Source organism: Diabrotica undecimpunctata, chromosome 6 (assembly GCF_040954645.1).
Source record: "Diabrotica undecimpunctata isolate CICGRU chromosome 6, icDiaUnde3, whole genome shotgun sequence".
In the NCBI taxonomy this organism is placed as follows: Eukaryota; Metazoa; Arthropoda; class Insecta; order Coleoptera; family Chrysomelidae; genus Diabrotica; species Diabrotica undecimpunctata.
Window position 1 is genome coordinate 1113122 of NC_092808.1, and position 22652 is coordinate 1135773.

Below are 22652 nucleotides of genomic sequence, written 5' to 3' on the forward strand. Positions count from 1 at the left end.
TCATCTATATTGACAATTCAGACATACATTATACATTTTAAAGTAGACGACTTTAAAATGATATTGCCAAAATTGTTGAGTTGCGTTCCTGGGACGACTTTACTTATAAGATACTTCATTCGATTACATGAAATCAACTTTAACTTGAGAATATCCGTCAGAAAAGATCATAACATGTAATTCGTCTTTAAAAAGACAAATACATGCCATGATGACAGTAAAATTCTCCTGTTAGTGATTTCATAGTAAATTATGAGGGAAAAACCAGGAAAAAAAAAACCTCATAATACTATCCCGACATGGTAAGTATTTGATCTTGCATTTAGTTTACCTTCAATAAATACCAAATTCCGATTTTATATGTTTGTTATTTAAAAAATATAAATGATGTATTCTCCATATATGTTCAGCCATCAATACCAAAATTAGACATAATAAGCTCAGTGGAAAAAATATCTCAATGTTTACCAACCCATGAAAAGGAAGAATACAGAGTATTATGTAAGCTTGAATTGGAAAAGTCTACTAAAATTGAACAAAACATAAGCAAAGAGGAACTAAAGTCTATAAGAACTTTAAAAAATGACGACTCCGTAATCATCCTACCAGCAGACAAGGGGAATGCAACTGTGGTAATGGATAGAATTCAATATGAAAACAAAATTAAAGATCTAATAATAAACGGACCTTACACAAAATTAACAAAGGATCCAACAAAACCTTTGGAAAACAAAATATATAGAACTTTATTCAAGTTTAAAGATTGTTTACCCAGTTATCAGAGAAGATTAATTACACCTCATTACAGTAAGACCCCTCATTTTTATGGAGTACCAAAAGTTCATAAAACAAATATACCACTTAGACCCATTTGTAGTACCATGAATTCTCCTTGTAGTGAACTATCAAAATTTTTGTTAAATATTTTAAAACCAATTGCAAATAATAATGACACATTTATAAAAAATACACAACATTTTTTAAATAAATTATCAAATATTGAATTTAATTCAAATAATACTTTAGTAAGTTTTGACATAAATAGTTTATTTACGAATGTGCCATTAGATAAGACTTTAAATATAGTCAAGACAAAATTAGAGAGTGATGATACATTGGCAACTAGAACAAGACTAAATATATCAGCTATAATGGAGTTAATAACAGTATGTACTGATAATACATATTTTCAACTAAATAATGAATTCTATAAACAAAGTTTTGGACTAGCAATGGGCTCTAGTTTATCTCCATTATTAGCCGATATATTTATGACAATAACATTTACCATGGAAAAGGAATATAATAACACATTACCTTTTCTGGATGTTTCTGGATGTAAGAACGATACTGGATACGAAACTCAGGTGTATAGAAAACCAACACACACCAACAGATATTTAAATTTCAAATCAAATCACAATATTAATATTAAAAAGGGAATCATTAAATCCTTATACGATAGAGCCAAAATTACTTGTTCTAACGAAAATTCGTTCTTGGAGGAGAAACATTTGTTAACATCTGTTTTATTAAAAAATGATTATCCTTTATCGTTTATAAATAAGAAATTTTCAACAATCGATCGAATAGAACAAAACAACTTAGAACGAGATCCTACAGCATATACAAGGAATAATACGAGGAAAATAACAATACCATACATAAAAGGATTATCGGAAAAGCTTAAAAGGATAGGAAATAAATTCAACATTTCAACAACATTCAAAACAACAAACACGTTGAGATCTATTTTGTCCAAAACCAAACCTAACAATGAACAAGAAAGGACAAAGAATTGCATTTATAAAATACCTTGTGAATGCGATCAGTTTTATTTAGGTGAAACATCGAGGCCATTAAATGTTAGAATAAGTGAACATCAATCCTATATTAAAAATAGAGAATTTGATAGATCTCAAATATGTAAACATGCATGGGATAATGAACATAGGGTTCAATGGAATGATTCAAATATAGTCCTAAAAGAAACGGATGGTAAAAAGAGAAAAATCAAAGAAGCGGCTCTAATTATGCTAAATGAGACCAATTGTGTCGCGAATTCCTCGGCAGAATGTAGTAGGATATGGTTACCCATATTGAAAGAGGAAGTTATTAAAAAGAAAATACCAATATTGATAAGTCAGTAACATATGGAGAATACATCATTTATATTTTTTAAATAACAAACATATAAAATCGGAATTTGGTATTTATTGAAGGTAAACTAAATGCAAGATCAAATACTTACCATGTCGGGATAGTATTATGAGGTTTTTTTTCCTGGTTTTTCCCTCATAATTTACTATGGAATCACTAACAGGAGAATTTTACTGTCATCATGGCATGTATTTGTCTTTTTTAAGACGAATTACATGTTATGATCTTTTCTGACGGATATTCTCAAGTTAAAGTTGATTTCATGTAATCGAATGAACTATCTTATAAGTAAAGTCGTCCCAGGAACGCAACTCAACAATATTGGCAATATCATTTTAAAGTCGTCTACTTTAAAATGTATAATGTATGTCTGAATTGTCAATATAGATGAGTCAGATAAAATTAAATTATTAGAAGAATTTTTCACTAAGTAACAAAAACAAAATTTGTTTAATTTACTAATGTTTGTATTTTGAGAACGATTTCCGAAGTGGAAATTGAAACGTCAATAAACGTATTTTAACCTTTAATTGTGGCTTATTCCCATTTAAATAGTAATTAACTTGCTTTAGCTCAAAATTGCTTCAAATGAACTGAACAACAGCTAAGTTTAGGTGGATAAAATTTCAGTCGTGACAATTGTCAGTCAACACAAGCAAAGCTCTATGTTTCACTTCCACGGCTTACTGAGTACGAGTTTTTTTTAATCTGATAATTGTAGCATTTGCTCTATTTATTTGAAGTTAAGAAAAGGTAAGATGGTTGCAAATTGCGACTGATTAAACATCTTTATTTGATTGTATACACCTAAGATAATTTTTATTTTGAGTTTTTATTTCGTTAGTTCGTACTAAAAAGCTTATAAATATAATAAAGAAACAAAAAAAAAACATTAAAATCGTGTTTTTATTTTGATTCCACATTTTGGTGGATGCGCTATAGGTTATAACGTAAGAAAATTTATGGAAAATTTGACTGTCTATTAACTTGTGACAACTGACAAAAATATTTGGAAAATTTCGTAAATCTCAAAATAAAGAAATTTTTAAAAAAAATTGTAATACTTTGTATGATATTGTACTAAGGTGTAAAAAAAAATTGAGTAAAATTCCACATTATTGTGCAAAACTATTTAAAATTTCTGAAAAAGCGTGAATAAGCTACAAATGAATATATATATATATATATATATATATATATATATATATATATATATATACAAAATTGAAATAAAATTGTTTAAAAATTTAACAAATAGAAGTTGCATTGTAAAAATAAAAATGCAAAAGATTGTAAAGGTGAGCAAATTTATGAAAAATTTGGGAAGTGTATAAAATTGTAAACAAATCTTGGAAAATTTCATAAAATTGATAATACTAAATTTTAAGACCTAAAAAAACGTTAACGTGATATTTTGAAAAAGTAAGGATACTTACTAAGGGGTAAAAAATTTGTGGTACCTCATACGAAATTGAGTTTAATTGAGTAAAATATCTAAAAATACTAAAAAACTAGGAAAAATTTAGGATATTTTCGTAATATTTTGAAAAATTATGGAAATTTGTAAACAGTCCACAAATTATAGGAAACTATAATTAATTTATAAACTGCAAAATCCAGTAACCATCTGAAAGCCCTTAATATAGATAGTATGTAGCTTATCAGATATAAGACAGTGCTTATTAAGAGACAAACAGTCAGCTATAACATCATTGAGCAGTACTTCAAAATCAAGAAAAGAGTTACGCAATGATTGAGCATTACAATAAGCTTTAAAAAAAATTTGTTGCCATGTGGTTGCTACAGCGAGTCAGAATGTTAAATAAAACAGGAATTTTAAGGGAAGTAGTTAAAATAAAGGTAAAAATGTGTCATAAAAAAAGAAATTTCATCCAACGAGGAAATTATTTTAGTTAAAAAAACGTAGCATCAATAGAATACAATAAAAACGAAATGACTCTCAAGGAAGAGCAAATAATTAGTTACGAAGATCTGTTACGATAATTATAAGATTCTATTACCTCGAATAATGGCACATCTTGTTCCAAAAACTTGGCCAAATTTATATCGATAATGGAACGAAGTACCAGAATATCCTCTTTTTCTTTTGGATATCTCAGTTTTAAGGCACCGGCTGCCCTGAGCACTGACTTTACAGCTCTCATACCTACAAAAATATGAATTTGTATCATCATTGAATCATTTAATAAATAACTAAAGAAGATGCTTTTGCAGTAACGTCAAATTTGTTCAATTTAATATTACTAGTTAACAAAGTAGTATAGGGTGCGTCATCAAACAATGAACTAGATTTTGATGTCTAAATTCTGGAATAAATAAGAGGAAGAAATCAAGGTACTTACCATAATCATAATGATGTTGGGAGCTTAACTGTTCTGAGCAGAGTCTGTAGGTGGCCACTATCTTTATCGAAAGAGGTTTAGCAGTCAGGAATCCAGAAGCATACAGTTCTATCTCCGAAATGAGTGCATAATCTGGAACCATCATAGCAACAGATCTAGATAAAATAAAAAAGGCTTATTTACATTCTCTGTTATTCAAAATAAACTATATGTACCTGAAAAGAGCCTTCAAATTGTCGGGTAATTCCGATCTTCCTGCATAGCCCGGATTCATGGTAATGAAAACAGCACAAGTGGGATCCAAAATCAATTCTGTACCTTCAAAGAGAAGTTTCTCGCATCCAGAATTAATTCCTACAAATAATCATTTGCTTATTGCTAATACTAGAGGAAAGGCGGCAAATTCGGACCCCCAATTGGTTTTTACTTAATAACATTTATACTAAAGTAGTTTGAATTCCAATTTAAGAAAAAAACTAAACTAACATTATCTAGAAATAACTTTTCTTAATTTGAAATATTCTAAAAGTATATATTATATAAATCTGCTAATTTTTGCAAAAGTTCACAAAACAGGAACTTAAAAAAGTGCTGTAAGTTTGGACCCCTCTTTTCCTCGTATTTTGTACACCCTAGAAATCTAATGTGACTGGTGTAGAAATAATTCACACTTAAATAAATATATAAATTTATTTCATTTTTAAAATAGATTGATAAACTATGTACAAATCTGACTTTTAAGTGACTTAAATACAAAAATATCAAAATATAGTAGTTTTTTTTAAAGCCGTAGGCCTATTATTGTTTTAAGTTTGAATCTAGTTTACTGGCAGAAATCGCATATGTAATTATATTTTTCCGCACTGGTACAATCAACATGTTTCCAACACTGACACATTAGGCATTTGATCCACTGTTCACCCATCACTAACTTGGACCATTGTTCGTTACAGAACATGCACATCACAATCGATTCATTCAGTGTTTGTCCTAGTCCTACAACAAATCCGATTGAAGAGACTTATTTCAGAGACAAATGATCGTCTTCCTCAGATGAAGATCCCTTGTGTATCTCGAAATCTAATTTTCTGTTGACCTGAGGGTTAGGTTTATGCCTTTTACACTTTTTCTAGAAGTCTTCTTTATTTTCATCCTCTAACATCTTCTTTTTTGTTCCAGTCTTCTTCCATTTTCCTTTGGCGTCTTTATGAGTTTGATCTTTTTTCCTGACAGAACCTTTTTAGTAATTTCTAGCAAGACCTATTTAGGCAGCAGACAATTGGTTGGATAAGTAAAAACAATTAACTTTTATACTTCCTTTACGGCTTCCTGCTTTATAAGAAGACGAAGTGATTATGGCAAACTTGCAGGGTTTGTTGCCTCTTCCAGATGATTTTTTATCAGTTTGGAAACAGGCAAGATTTGAAAGGGGCATGTGTAAACTGAAAAAGGATTTGACAGAGAACTTGATAAGGGGAATAGCAGAGTTCGGGGAGCAGGTGCACCTCAACTCCAACTGAGTTAAGGTGAACGCTTGTTCGTGTGCAACCCATGAAGGAGAATGTGTCAGCAGCTAAGAAGATTCAGAATTTTCCTTATCAAGTGTGTTGTTCAAAGAAATTTCAACAGGATCATTAGATATACAGTCGTTTGACACTTTATGTAGGTCTTACCAAACAGCTCCATTACGTCAAATGTTGTTAAAGGGCATTTGTTTATTAACATCCATTGTGGTTTGAATGCCCGTTAAAGACTAGGAGAGCAGGGAATTCAGTTGTAGGTTTTGTAGTGCTCAAAAAATGGTCGAACCATTTTGTAAACAGTTCTGTTGTAATCCGCCCTGATGGCTGCACGTGAAAGACATCACCTTAGGAAATTCCTTTTTGTATTTAAGTATTCATATATTTCCGAGGAAATATCATCATGGGTGGAACATAGTCGCCACCAGCACTCATACAGACTATAATTGTTATTAAGGCACCTTTTTCTCCTTATGTAAGGGAGCGTATCTGCCTTTTTGAAGTCGACGAATTGAAAGTCAGCCCTTATGCCTTTTCATGAATAGGTCTAGCCACGTTTTACCTGCCATGTTGTATTTAACAAAAGGGTGCGTTATGTAATTCCTTTCAGCCAGTTGATTGGCCATCCACCGAAGGTCTCGCCTAGTCGAACCAAAAAATGTAGATTCCATAACCAAACAAAACTTAACCAACTGTTCCTCCACTTCAGGAGGCAAGACAGTAGGCTTTCCTGCCCTAACAAAAGCTGCTTTTATTGGTTCTCCATATTCTTACTGTTCTCCATACGTTAGTATTAAATTCTTACCTTCACGAGAACTATCATAGGAAATAATAAACAAAAACACTGCAAATATTCCATGAGTCTTCTTCTTCTTCTTCTTTTGGCATCATAACCCTGGATGGGTCTTTGCCTGTCTGGCTATGTCCTTCCATTCAGATCTCTCTTGTGCCATTCTTCTCCATTGTCTTATGTTCATTGTTTTCAGGTCGTCTTCCACGTCATCCAACCATCTCGTTCTGGGCCTTCCTTTTTTTGCCTTCCTATGGGCTTCCATTGTAATATTTTCTTTGTTGTTTTTGCATCGTTTTGTCTCTGCACATGTCCCAGCCATGACAGTCTTTGACTTTTCACAAATCTTACAATGTCATAACCTTCATTTAACTCATTAACCTCGTCGTTTCTCCTGATTCTTCATGTGCCATCTTCCTGTTGTACCGGGCCATATACTTTCCTCAGTATTTTTCTCTCGAATGTCCTGAGTTGGGCTTCATCTTTTTTCGTCATTACCCAAGTTTCACTCACATCCATAGGTTACTACGGGTCTAATCAGTGTTCTGTAGACAGTCATTTTGGTTCTTTTTTCTAAAAATTTCGATGTCATCAATCTTTTATTAGCATAGTATGTACGATTCCCGCTGGAAATACGTGCATTAATTTCGCTACTTACGGAGTTCTTCTGATTGATTTCTGTGCCGAGATATGTAAAGGCATCCACTCGTTAGATAGTATAGTTGTCTATTCTAGTTGTCATATTCCATGAGTCACAAAAATAAAAACACTCGTCACTGTCTAAAATCAGTCACTAACTGAACATCGGCAGAGCCTCACATTCGGCAATGCCAAGGAAAGGTTTACGCTGTTTTCCAATTGACAGCAGCACCTCGGTACGAAACTGCACTAGGGGTCCGAATTATCAGCAGAGGTCCGAAATTACCGCGGTTCCTCTAATCGTTTTTTAAAATTAGTAGAGCTTCTGTGCCATAAGATACTCAATTGGTCATCAAACTATCGCTATGTATATTTAAAAGCTATTTTTTTAGTTATATAATATTTTGACACGTCTACTTACCTCGCTGTATAGTTAATATCTGTTGAGCTACTACAGAAAGTACTTCCAGATCAATTCTATTGAATTCGTCAAAGCAAGACCAGGCTCCACAAGACGCCAAACCCTACAGTCGACAAAAAATTAGTTTACAACAAAAAATTCGTTTTGAATCAAAACTGAAGGTACCTTAAAGAATTTTCCCAAAGCTATATAGTCCAAACCATCAGAGCAATTGAAAACAACGCATTGTTTGGCTACCGCCTTCGCCAAATCTTTTGTTGTTTCCGTTTTTCCCGTACCAGCTGGGCCTTCCGGAGCTCCACCTGTGGAAACAGTTGTTTAGACAGAAACAAGATAAATCTATGAATTAAAAGAAATTGCTAAACAAATTATGATGTATATATACAGACGAATGTTGAGGATTCCATGGGTACAAAGAGTTACTAATGTTGAGGTACTTCGTCGCATGTGTAAACAAAAAGAATTACTAAGAATAATCAAAGAGAGGAAAATGCAATACTTGGGTCATGTGCTGAGAGGCGAAAGATATGAATTACTTCAAGTTATACTGGAAGGAAAAGTACAAGGCAAAAGATCAGTAGGAAAACGCCAGAACTAGTGGCTGAAAGACCTGAGGAGATGTTTTGACCGCTCATCCGCAGAAATCTTTCGCGCAGCAGTTTGCAAAACTACAATTGCCATTTGGATCGCCAACCTTCGAAAGGAGACGGCGCAATGAGAAGAAACAAATTATACAACAGTAAGTCCTCAAATCCAGACACCATATCGCCACAAGGTATTAAAATATGACAAAAAGAACTAGCTGAAAAACTAACGATGCCTTTAAAGTTGAATGAAATCTTAAAATCGACACTAGTACCACCAAAACCAAACCAAAAATTACATCGCTTCTCATAAGGATGAATTCATTTCCAAAACTGTTAAAAGTGAAATTAAAAAAGAATTTCAAATGGAAGTGACAAAGTTATTTTAGATAGTTCAAATAAAAAATGTTCCTGATACACCAACATAAGAGCTGAACCTGGGATGCAACCTACAGAACAAATAGGTAAGGTTTACTACGCAGATGATATGAAAATAATGGCTGGAGCAAATAGAACGTGTAAAAAATAAAATATCTTCTTTGCGTGAGTCTTGATGCCTTTTGACCTCTATTTATTTGCTGTAATGTTTCTTTCTTATCTATATCGTCCAATATGACCAGTAGATTCTTATACCAGTATCTTGCCTAATATGACTTCCCAAAAAACTCACCTAAATGTAAATGTAAAGCTCCAAACAATGTTCTGTAGCACCTATCAGTCAGCGGTGTGACTACAAGTCTTGTTGTATTTCCTAAATATTCATATCCGTACTTTAAGGTACAGTTAATCATAGAAGTTACCATCTGGTCGTTCTGAATCATAAAAAAATGTAAAAAAAGTATTTTAATATAACAAAGATTCTTAGGTTATGTAAAAAAATAGGTTTTAGCTAAATAAAAATTTAAGTTACCTCCCAATAATACCTCAGTTGACACAACCATTTGAAGTCGTGTACGTTTTTCACGCTATCTGTAATAAGGCCGGAGAGGACATCTCTGGCATGCACGTCCAACACAACTAAAGCTCCTAAAAATTTAATAAATTAGAATGGATGGTTTCATAAACTACAAAGATAGTTCCACAAAATTAGGCTTATTTTTTCCAGCGAAAAAACCGATGTTTTTATCTTTAATAATGTGGTACCTACCCAAAGTAATCCTATTTTGAGCATTAAGTTTTCCTCTCACCAAATCGACAATTTTGGCGATTTGATGGTTACATTTCGCCAAATATTCCTGCAAAGCGCTAGTTCCGCGATCAATAGCAGCAGTGACCTCTGTAGTCCAGAACGTACATCCCACACTTTGAATGCACTGCCCTGGCCACTTCAGCACCCACTGCTCTCTGGGCCTTAGCGGATAGTCAATTATAGACGATTTCACCTGAAACAAAAATAAATATATGCGATACAAATATTATATAAGGCACATTGTACTAACCATATTATGAACGGATTTCTTCATGTCAGCCTCAAGTTCTACAAGCCATTTTTCCACTTGACCTCTTGCAAGAGCAGTTTGGATAACATCTACTAGTGGTACTATCTCATCTTCGCTTGATTTCATATGTGTTACATCTAGCTCTTCGGTAAATGTTAGTTTTGCTATGCCCTCGAAACACTTCTTAAGATGTGGCTGGACCCTTAAAAAAAATTTTATTAACTAATTTTTTAAATTAAGGTTGATATTTTATTAAAATAATTTCAATGGTATCTACTATAATTAAAGGCGTTTCAACACAAATCTCATTAATAATACGTTTATTTTTAGGATTAGATTTTCGTTTTAAAAATTATTATAAATAGATTTATTGAAATTTTAATGAATTAAAGTTGAAATTTTATTGAAATCTTTTCAAATTTTTCATTTTAATAAAACTTTATTTAATTTTTATTAATAATTATTAAAGATTCCTTGAAATTTTATAGGGGTTTTATTAAAATTTTATTATAATTAAAACGAAATTGTTACCAAAATTGCGATGAATGATATTGAAATTGTTATATGCAATTTTATTGAATTAGAGTTGAAATTTAATTGAAATATTTTTAAATTTTACAGTTTATTGAAATTTGATGTAATTTTTATTGAAAATTATTAAAGATTTCTTAAAATTTTGAACAAATTTTATCATAATTTTGTTGAAATTATATCGAAATTATTACAAACATTGCGTTGAGTGATATTAAAATTGTTATATTTAAATTTTGTTAAAATTTATTCAAGTTTTACATTTTATTAAAATTTTATTAAATTTTTATTAAAAATTGTAATGTAATAAAGGAATTTTATCAAAATTATATTGAAATTATTACAAAAATTGTGTTTCGTGATATTGAATTTGTTATGTTCAAATTTTACTAAGTAATAATTGAAATTTTACTGAAAAATTGTTGTTTTATTAAAATGTTTTTAATTTTAGCTTTTATTTAATTTTATTGAAAATTGTTAGAAGAGCATTCTAAATTTCTAATTTTTTTATTGAAATGTCGAAATTCTTTTGAAATTGTGATTAAAATTGTGTTCATGTCAAAGCTGTATTGAAATTTTGTTGAATTGATATTGAAGTTTTATTGAAAAATTGATGTTTTCTGCAAATCTTTAGATTTTGGTGAAGTTTCATTTAATTTTTGTTGAAAATTATTAAAATCTCTTAAAAATTTAGATATTTTATTTAAATTTTAATGAAATTATATAAAAATTGTTTTTAACTCTGCGGTAGTAACGCCGGGTCTGTAAAACCCGAATCTACCTTTAACTACATAAAACTCCGTTGGCAGCAGCGCTGTGAACAAAACCATCCAGCTATGTTCCTAACTTCTCTCCAGCAGTACAACTCAGGCGTTCGAACAGGGTACTACGATCTCTTGTTTTTTGTAAAGTGGATACGTCGGGTTCAAGAGACCCAGCGCTACCAAATCAGTTTTTACTTTTTTGGTGAGTATTTTAACTTTTATTTGTTTATTTACTGTTACAACTTGATTAAATAGTATGCTATATACTCGAATAATTTCTTTACATTGTATTTTATAACCATGACAATAATTATTTGCAGATAATGGGTTTCGAGGCCCAGCAAGTCAGACTTCCTCGTCTACTGGAAGAAGTACCATCTGACAGTGAAATAGAGATTGATTTAGAAGATGATTTTTCGGAGACCGACAACTTCAGCCATTGCGGAGTCCAATCTGAGTCATCGAATACCGAACAGGAGGCTTCTTCTTCCAATTCTGATGATGAAAGTTGTGAACCGAAAAACACACGAATACCTCGTTTTACCGCTAAAGATGGGACAGTGTGGTGGAAACACAGTTTGGCTTTGACAAGAGAAAAAACCCACAGGAAGGATATAATTACTTATTTAGCTGGAGTTGGAGGAGTGGCAAAACAGTCAAATACACCTGCAGAATGACGGAGTTTATTTATTTCTGATGGTATACTAAATACAATAGTCGAATTTACAATCAATAAATCAATCAATTATTCAATATCATATTCACATAAATGTATTTATAAGAAGGTATTTAATTAATAAAGGCAAAAAAAATTAAATATATATATATATATATATATATATATATATATATATATATATATATATATATATATATATATATTATACAGGGTGAGTCATAACTATTGGGACGTAGACTAAGGACAGGTTATTTGGACCAAAATATGGCTATTGAGCCAAATATGCCTTAATAAAATGTTGCTGAGAAAAAAGATACAGGGTGTTAAAGTTAATTTTTGTTTTTCGTTTTTTGCTAATAGTTTCCCTGTATATTTATAAATTGCTATCAAAATTGGCACAGAGACATAATCTTAGACAAGAAATAGTATTTTATTTACAATTTTACGTTTTGTCATAGAGGGCGCCACGTGGATCATTCCTAATGATCAAATTGAGACACTTTTTCTGATGAAACTTTTTAGTAATTTTTATTAGAAAATATGACGTAAACATCATTTTTACGTAAAATTAATACTCTTGTTTAAACATGATAATTTCAACCGTTTTCGATAAAAACGCAGTCGAACTGCTTAGAGTCTTAAAAAAGGATTTCAAATATTATTTCATTTATGAAAAGTATGCTTTGGACTGTCAGATAATTGTTGTTGGTAAATGTCATTTGTTCAGAGTAAATTATTTTTGATGTGACAATGTAGTGTAATGTTGCATTTTTTAAAAGTAACCATTACTTTTTTTTATTGAAATGCCTCGTCACAATCATTTTACTAATGAAGAAATGCGATTTAAATAACTATTAGGACATAGACTAAGGACAGGTTATTTGGACCAAAATATGGCTATTGGGCCAAATATTAATCTTTTGACCGTTGGGTGGAAGAGGGTACATCAATAAATCACCCTATTGTATTATGATTTTGAATGCGATAATTTAAGTTAATTGTGACTGTAATACGAAACCGTACACTTGTCTGCATCTTTGTGACACAGAATACAAAAGAGAAGTCAAATTCTCCGTACTTAAAACATAATACATGAGACAACCAGTTTAGCAATTTTACGAAATAACAGGAAACAATATATTTTACCAAAGTCGTTAGAATACATAGCATTATATTAGATCACATTACAGTACCGTAACAGAAAAATATTAAATGTAAAAATAAGAAAGAAATAGTAAGTACATACTTTCCCAAACAAAACTAATAAACAAAGTTGCAACTAACGTAAGGTTTCCGTTTTGACGATAAATCAAAACTAAACACACTTTAACTTAAAAGAACTCACAAAAACTCAAACTAAATGTTCTACATGATCTCCTCCGATTTCTATGCCTTTTCTAATTATGTTTATAAAGGATTTTCGGACGTTAAAAAAAATATTATTCTGTCCCCTTATAAGATTAGCTGCATTTTGAATGTATCTCCAAAGTTTGTCTCGTGTATTAATTTCATTGGCATAAACTAAGGACTTCATATGTCCCCAAAAATAAAAATCTAGCGGGTTGTACTCAGGACTTCTTGGTGGCCATTGAAAATCACTGCCTCTGCCAATCCATCGTTAAGGAAATACGTCATTAAGATTATTTCTAACAGCTAATGAAAAATGAGGTGGCGCTCCATCCTGCATAAACCACATTTTTCTTCTTACATCCAGTGGCAGATCATCTAAAATATCACTAAGAGTATTTTCCAAAAAGAATAAATAAGAATCTCCATTTAAATTCGGAGGAAGAACATAAGGCCCTAGTAGTTGGTCGCCTATAATGCCACACCAAATATTCAATTTAAACTCATGCTGAAAATGTCTAGCTTTAATAGCATGCCGGTTTTCTTCTTCCCAATAATGACTATTTCGCCAATTAAAAACCCCTCGTCTGGTAAAAGTTGCTTCGTCGGTGAACATAATATAAATATATATATATATATATATATATATATATATATATATATATATATATATATATATATATATATAAAAATATATATATATATATATAAATATATATATATATATATATATATATATATATATATATATATATATATATATATCTATTATATTTATATATCGGGTCTGGTGAACCCGGCGCTATTAAATGTGTTTTCAAAAGAGGCGCTACGACTGCAAGGTTAAAATATTATGAAAATTATGTTGACGTTGTACTGAAATGGTTTTGAAATTTTATTTAATTATAGTCGAAATATCCTTGAAAATTTGATATTTTATTGAAATCTTTTCAAACTTTAAATGTTATTAAATCGTTACTGAAAATTCTGTTGAAATTAAGTAATTTTTTAATTACCTTGTGGGATCTTTCGTCTCAGACAAAATTTCTAGTAGCTCGTCATTGGATAAGAAGAAAAATCTAGGGAAGAATAATCTCTTCTTCTCTAAATAATCATTAAGTCCTTTTTGAATTAAATCCAATAAATTGTTGCACTTTTTCAACCTTTCAGCCATCTTGTCGATCTCAGCAACAGCTAGTACCCTGGGATCGCTGTATACTGTCTTCATTAGGTCCCTCCAGATCTAAATACATAATGCAGAGAAACCGAATACTATCTCAAAATGACCCAATACGAAAATAAATTAAATGACGTACCTTATCAACAGCGCTAAATCTTCTTCCCTCCTCTGGCATCTGTTGTTGGATATCGGGTGAGGAAAATATGGGCTCCAAGTACATCCAAGTGGACTGAACCTTTAACCATTCATCCATGATTTCTTGTAGCAATTGCAACTTTTGTTCCCAGGCTCTTTTAAAGAAACACTTATTAAAGGCCAGATAAAGTATTTTAGACATTAAATAACATTTTATGTAAGTCTCTTTGTTTATGTAAAAGTTTTAAAATATACATGTGAGGCAATTACAACAAAAATTATAACTTGTGGTGTAACCAATTGGAAAATATATATACAAAAGCTTCCATTAGAAAAGTATAATGCTCAATGGAAGTGTAGCACAATTGAACATCACACAGGGTATTGCTACAAGAAAAAGCAAATAGCAAAATTAGGCTTTAAATACACTTACAATGTTTCTTTTTCGAATGGTTTGATGTATGGTGAATTTTTCATAGTCTGTGTTTTGACAATATGGTCATCTAAAAGTACTTGAATGTCATCCACAGCCGAGATAATATATGTTCCAGTGTCTTTATACATCAAAACACTAAACTCAATATCTTCCCATTCGTGCAGCATCTATCACAATATATTAATGATATAATATCAATACTATATTTAATAAACCAACTTACCTTGGACAAATTCTTCTCTAAGTTATTTTCCTTAGTAGCTGCCTCGGATATGGCTTCAAATTTCTCGTAATAATCGTCCAATCCGTAATCGATAATTTTCTCCAGTGTTAGGTTTTCATCTACGGTTATGGGGAATCCCACGATTTCAGACACTTTTTCCCAATGGCGCTCCTTCATTCCGGGATTGCCCAAGGTTTGGATGATCGGCATATGCTCCTTAAATTCTTCTATTTGCTCCCTGACCTAAAATTGAACAAAATAAAATAAAAACATCTTGCAAAAACAAGACATAACCAAACAAAACAAAGTACAAGATAATAACAGGATAAAACGACAAAAAAACAATACAAAACAAGACATAAATTATACAAAACAAAATAGAACAAGGAAGAAACAAGATAAAACAACACAATATGAAGTAATACAAGGCAAATCACGACAAAGCAATACAAAAACAAGATAAATAAAGATCCAAACACTCTTCGATTTGCTTCTCGAACCTAAAACAAAACAAAATGTATACAAAACAGAAACTGAAAGGAAAATAAGAGAAATAAAAGAAGAGAAAACCCAACGAGAAATAGTAACAAAACAAAATAACACAAAAACAAGATAAAACCATCTAATAACAAGATAAAATAAGACATAACACACAAAATATTGTCGATTTTGTAAAAAAAATGTTTGTAAACTTACAGTAGTAGCCAATTCTAGGGTGGCTGGTTTCTCCGAAAAGATCTTTTCTAGCTTATAAACGTTTCGATAATAAGTACCAACATCAGTCTCAATTTCATCTGGATCAAAACTGCCTACTCTGGACTTCATCCACAAGTCGTATTTGTTTAAAAATTCCACTGAATTATCGTATAACTTTTTGTAAGGACTTAATTTGTCGTGTATTTGTTTTCTCATGGGATACTGCGAAAGTTCGAAGCCAAAAGCAGCTTCTTCTTCATTAAAGCTATCGATTTTCTCCATGGCAGTGATGAGTCTAAAATTAGTCAATTGTAATGTTTTACAAACAGTTAAAGTTTCAAGGCGAAACTAATAGAATAGGTAAAATGTATTTACCTTTCGTCAAGCTTTGTAGCTTTTTTATGGTACTTCGGAAGATCTTCAATGTTACCGTTGTGCTGTAATTCGTCCACCATTTTGGCGTATATTTCCAGTTCTTCATTAAACTTCTTGATTTTCTGTGCGAGGAGTTGTTGAAACTCTTCCATTTTCTGGTCTACCATTTGTCGGTGTTCTTCCAAGACTTTGGACATGTATAAGTACCTGAAAATATTCACTTAATTATATCGAATACAAAACAAAATTATATTTTCTGAGTGATCCTCACAACATTTGTCATGAATAGAGCTCGGGAAATTTATATATTTTGGATAAATTGTATAAATGCATATGCATTTATTAAAAGTGCATATACTCAATGCACATCGCATTGCGAGTGGTATACTGGTTGCGCAGATGACGATGCACAATTTTATAAGCTAATTTTTTGGAGTGATGAGGCGTAGTTCAAACTAAACGGACAGATTAACCGACACAATTGTGTTTACTAGGCAGATGAAAACCCTCACGAAACCATTGCTCATGAGTTAAATCTTCCTGGAGTAACAGTGTGGGCTGGACATCACGCCGGTGGTATAGTTGGTCCGTATTTTTTTGAAAGCAGCGTAAATGCAGAAAATTATCTTGAACTGCCTATTGATTTAAAGGGTACTTTGGAAAATAACCCAGAGTTTGCAGATATTCGCTATTTTCAACAAGACGGCGCTCCTCCGCACTTCGGACTTGCAGTTCGCGAATACCTGAATGCCGAATTTGACATTGAGTGGCCAGCACGGTCACCAGACATAACGCCATGCGATTTTGCTCTGTGAGGTACTCAAAAACAAAGTGTTCGCCACCCCATTACGTGATATTGAACATTTGAAAACAAGAATTCAAGAGGAATTCGATGCACTCCGCAACAACCCAGAATTCTTTGATAAAACCTGCAACAGCGTATATAAGCGGTGTCATAGGTGCATTGAGGAACGTGGTCTGTAGTTTGAACATAAACAGTAACTTTAAAACCATAATTACTTTAATAATTAATCAAATCAATAAATTAGTTTTCTGTTTAGTTTTTTTTATTTGGTATGCAAATGGGTTAACTGACTTATGCCCATCCCTGTATAGTTTTAACTGTAATAATAGTATAATAAAGAATGATGATGATGATGAATTGAATGATCATGAATAGACTTCGGCAAATATGCATATTGCATATTTTGCATATTGTGCATATTTTATGCAAATATTTCATATTTTGGCATATTTGTATAAAAGTTTGCATAAAGTGCATAAAAGTTCAGATTTTTATACTGTATTTGAAAATTTTTAAACATACCAATTTATTTCAATTCTTGTATAAAATTTTGTAGTCATTTTGATCAAGAAATGATCTAAGTACGTAATCTCTACAGGTACAAAACATTTACAATTTCAAAGAAGATCAATTTAAGTAGCCCTCAACATTCTTAGAAAGTCTCGGTCACTGAGGCATTCAGTTATTGGATAATTACTAAGGGTTCGCTCATTTGCATTTTATGATCTAATCCCCAAATCTATCTACAATTTATTGTATCTTAACAGCAGGTAAACGGCTAATAGTTTTGTTCCTAATTTAGGGATTTTCCAAAATCTCCCAGTTTATTGAATTAGGTACCTAAACATTTCTAATTTGATGCTCAGATTTGTAAATCATTCTTGTTTTGATATTCAAAGCGTAAACACTCGTTGTGCGTAACAAAAAGGAAGATTGTGATTTTATAATGCCTAAAACAACCAGTGCTTCAACTTGGATTTAACCTTATAAAGAGCTGTCTTTGGATATGGCAAAAATCTACTGTTCAGTCTGTGGCAAAATTGTAAGTATCTAATATTTTCTATTAAATATCTAATATTTCATACATACAGGGTATTTCCAAATGACACTTACAACGTTTGACTGTAGATACTTCTCGAAAAATTGAACAAAACGATATAGTTAATGAGGGGTCAAACTTATTTACTTTTCGAGATACAGGGTGTTAAAATTAAAAAAAATTAAATTCTTTTAGTTAATAACAACAATAACTTTAAAACCAATAAACGTATTTACTTGAAATTTAGTACTCGTAGGTTGTTTTTAAATGAAAAATAGCTTCCTTTAGTGAGAAAAAATTGTCCATGGTACAATACAATGGTGTGTATTTAGAAAAATTTTTCACCTTTACTTTTTTTTATGAAGTCAGCTATTCTAAAACACAATTATTTTTATTGTAATTGAATTAACAAAAAAAAAACTTTTGTTGAATTTTAAAATAAGTTATATGATGTACTAATGGTTAGTAACAAAAACTAATTTGTGGATTAATACTGCATTTAAAACAGTTAGCGAGTGTTTTTTTTTTCCAAACCAGTTATTTGATTAACCAAAAACACCTTGTATATTTTTATATTTTAAAGGTTGGGTTAAAATAAAGGTTGTTATTTTTATTTATAGATAGCATGTGAGAAGAAATTTCAGATAGACCAACATGTGAGAACTGCTTCACACATTGCAAAAAAAGGAAAAATAGGAGGAAAACATCAAACTTCAATGGCTAAATGTTTCCAATCTACTTCAAAAAAATTAGATGAGCAAGAAACTTTTAATGAAGACTTGTGTCGCGCATTAGTGTCTGCAAACATACCGCTTTTAAAATTAGCAAATGTAAATTTTAGTTCGTTTCTAAAAAAATATTGCAAACTTAATGTTCCAAGTGATCGGTCTCTAAGAAGAAATAATGTGAACGGGCTATACTCGTCGGAGTTAATTAATATTAAGGAAGAAATTGCAGATAATTATTTTTACATATCTGTAGACGAAACCACTGATTCCCCAGGAAAGTATATTGCTCATTTATTGATTGGTGTTCTTAAAGAAGATACCTTACCAAAATCTCATCTTATTTCATGCCAGCAACTTGAGAAAACAAATGCTTTAACAATTTCGCGTTTTATACAAGAAACATTAGCAACTTTTTTTCTTCCGACAACTATTCCTTCTAATAAATTACTGCTTATTTTATCGGATACTGCTCCTTATATGGTGAAAGCAGGACAAAATGTAAAAATATTTTTCCCAGATTTAATACATGTTACTTGTGTAGCGCATGGATTAAACAGAGTTGCAGAGGAAATACGAAAAAAGTTTCCTCTTGTAAATACCATGATATCCAGTGTCAAAAAAGTATTTCTTAAATCTCCTATAAGAATTCAACTTTATAAAGAAATGCTACCTAACATTCCTCTTCCACCACAACCTATTTTAACGCGATGGGGAACATGGTTAGAAGCAGCTAATTTTTATACAGATCATTTTGTTAAAATAAAGAACATAATTGATACGTTAACAGATGAAAGTTCCCAATCTCTTTTGGATTCTAAACAAACTTTTCAGAGTAACTTGCTTCAATAAGAACTTTCATTTATAAAATCAAATTTTAGTTTTGTTCAAAAAACAATTACTCAGTTAGAATCACCAAAACTGTCATTGTTCGAAAGTACAGCATTAATAAAAGAATTTGCGTCATGTTATCGGAACGTTAGAGGTAATATTGGAAAAGATATTTTAAAAAAATTTGAAGCTACTATGGAAAAAAATAAAGGTTACCATATTCTTTCTGAAGTAGTCAGTGTTCTAGCTGGAAATATTTCGGAAACAATTAATTTAGAACCAAATGTTTTGGTTAGTTTGAAAAATGCTCCCGTTACATCAGTTGATGTTGAACGAAGTTTTTCCATATATAAATATATGTACTCAGACAGAAGCCACAAGTTTTTGTTAGAAAATTTTGAACACCACTTGGTCATTTATTGTTACCATAATTCTAAATAAGTTTATTCATACTTAAAAATGATGTAGTTACTTAAAATAAATGTAAATCTTAATGAATAGTAGGAAATATTTAGTTATGTACACTTTTTTTTTTAAATAAAATTGTTACTATTTTACGATTTTATTTATTTGTATGCATATTTTGTAAAATATTTGCATATTTTCGGGTAAACACGTGCATATTTATGCGCATATTTTCTACATTTTTATTTGCATATTTGCCGAAGTCTAATCATGAATCAAAGAATAAATGAATATGATGATGTAAATAATACAGATGTCAATAAATATTTTTTGTGACTTTAACATAAAACAAATTAAATAGTTTCAATATTTGCATATTTGCATGCATATTTTAGGGTTTTTTAAGTACATATTTTTCCCGAGCTCTAGTCATGAAGTAAACTATAAACATGTTCAAATCTAAGAAAACCAGTGACGGCGTTTAATCGTGATCCATCGCAGAGAATACGGAAAATTTACTGAATGAATTTCTACTCACCATTGAAACGCATTATTATTCAATTTCATTTCTACCGGCGTAAAGATGACATAGTCGGTCAAAAATAGAATATAATTCATAACATCTCTTAACTTATCCTCCAGATCCAAGAGAGTGATAGCTTGTACGTCAGCAACATATCGAATTGTAGCAATTAGTTCATGAGTATCGTCAGGAATTGCTAATGCTTTGTCGGATATAGTTTGGTATTCGTCACCAATGCTGTAAATTAGTTAAACATTTAAAACATCCAATGTGATATGTAAATTATTGATCTGCATAGAAGATAATAAAAAAGACGATAGGGATAAAGACAATAGAAATGTTTTCTCTGGATGACATTTAACCAAAGCTGGTGTTATAAAACCAACAAGTTCTATTAAGATTAGTTTATTTTTCATTTTCGCAAATATTGGCTTGGATCTTATGCGACAGACTGTTCTTCTTGCCTGCAGGTTATTTGTCTCATAAATACCTCATAAAGGCCTTGGGTTATAACTGACGCCGACCTGTCGACACTGTTAGATAAAAATTCAAGCCAAACAAATTGCAGATGTGATTTGTGTTCTCAACTTACAAGCCGAATGTGCGGCGCAACATGTCTTTGAAATTTTGAGCAAAAGCTTCCAAGGCTTTGATCAAATCGTTTCGGTTAATCGATCTGGGTACGCTAACGATCTCTTCCTCTAAAAAATGCAGTGAAAAAGTGCATTAGTTTTCGCTATATTTTCGCGACCCAAAACCACTATTTAAATATTCTGTATGTTTTGTAAATATTCTATAGTTATTAAATGTGTACTATCGATTGATTACGTTTATTTCTTGCTAAGTATAACCCGATCAAACCAAACACATAAGGAATCATCGCCGTGAAGTCTGCTTACGTATATCGAAGGAATCTCGTTAACAGTCCATGGTCCTACAATATTTGGTACTGTACCCGCTGGGAAAGGAATTTAATAAGCTTTCCCCCCAACAATTGGTGGAGATCAGACAAAGTTCTATCAGCTGGTGCTTTTCTATGCAGTCCAGTCTTTTACGTCTTTCTTATGAAAGGTAAATAGTGTAGAAGAGTGGTGAGAAACACGAATTGACTCGAAACGCAACCGTCTCAATTTATTTTGTTTATCGTATTTACTTGACGAAATGAGTACCAACATAATGGTGATTTACATGGCTAAATTGTTGATGCATGAGTGGAATATAAATATTCCTAACATCGACCCATAAGTTTTATTAGCTTGGGTTTACAGCTTACTTTAATCGCTATCGACACTGACTTCATTTTCAGTTCAGTCTTCTCACAAGTCTTTCTAATGAAAGGTAAACCTTGAAACACGTGTAGAAGAATGGTGAGAGATTCGAATTTAATCCAAACACAACCATCTATATTTATTTTATTTAAGCAAAGAATACGAGAACCATATTTTTCTCAAAGTATTTTGTAGTTCAGACGAACCAAAACAGTTTTGTTTAAAACTAAATAAATTTTTGAGCCACTTACCTTTTACACAGTACCTGCAAATCTTTAATGCATTTCTGTAGCAACATATCTTTGAAATTTTGAGCAGAAGCTTCCAAGGCTTTGATCAAATCGTTTCGGTTCATGTCGTACATTTCAATACGAACATAGTGTTCGTTTGCCAAAGGAATTTTATCAACAATTGCCTAAAAAAACAATTATGGTTAGTAACAAAATGTAAATGTAGCAAAATATAGGTAGCTCGTTTTTATAATATTATTATTACCAGAAAATTTATAAATTGTGTCAGTGTAGGCTGCAACGGTGGTGTTTTCTCTCCCTTGAGCTTTGTTTAGCGCTTCAGTTACAGTTTTTTTCCTTTATAGGAGTGTAATACTTATTTTTTAAGTTGTGATACTGTGTAAGTTTTCTATAGTTTTCTTGACCATTATATGCCTATTTCTACAATATTACAGTTTTGGTTCCTTCTTCTTTGGTAAAAGTTTGTATTTTTATTTGTAATTTTTTATTTTTGGCCACTAATATTGTAGCATTTTTTCTTTCA

At 31.3% G+C, this 22652-nt stretch overlaps 1 protein-coding gene across 2 annotated transcripts in view; it reads right to left on the bottom strand.

The window, feature by feature from the left end:
- The window catches only part of Dhc36C (Dynein heavy chain at 36C), a 122905-nt gene that overhangs the window by 90924 nt on the left and 9329 nt on the right, over positions 1-22652 (bottom strand). For both annotated transcript variants that reach the window (XM_072533960.1, XM_072533958.1), the window contains exons 8-24: positions 22130-22293; positions 20626-20847; positions 16283-16489; positions 15908-16202; positions 15212-15454; positions 14986-15155; positions 14554-14707; positions 14254-14480; positions 9917-10118; positions 9625-9859; positions 9388-9503; positions 9148-9289; positions 8059-8195; positions 7894-7996; positions 4739-4877; positions 4524-4678; positions 4182-4327 (exon numbers count right to left, since the gene is read on the bottom strand). In XM_072533960.1, the coding sequence (XP_072390061.1) occupies positions 4182-4327; positions 4524-4678; positions 4739-4877; positions 7894-7996; positions 8059-8195; positions 9148-9289; positions 9388-9503; positions 9625-9859; positions 9917-10118; positions 14254-14480; positions 14554-14707; positions 14986-15155; positions 15212-15454; positions 15908-16202; positions 16283-16489; positions 20626-20847; positions 22130-22293 (3057 nt within the window). The remainder of the gene's footprint in view (positions 1-4181; positions 4328-4523; positions 4679-4738; positions 4878-7893; positions 7997-8058; positions 8196-9147; positions 9290-9387; positions 9504-9624; positions 9860-9916; positions 10119-14253; positions 14481-14553; positions 14708-14985; positions 15156-15211; positions 15455-15907; positions 16203-16282; positions 16490-20625; positions 20848-22129; positions 22294-22652) is intronic.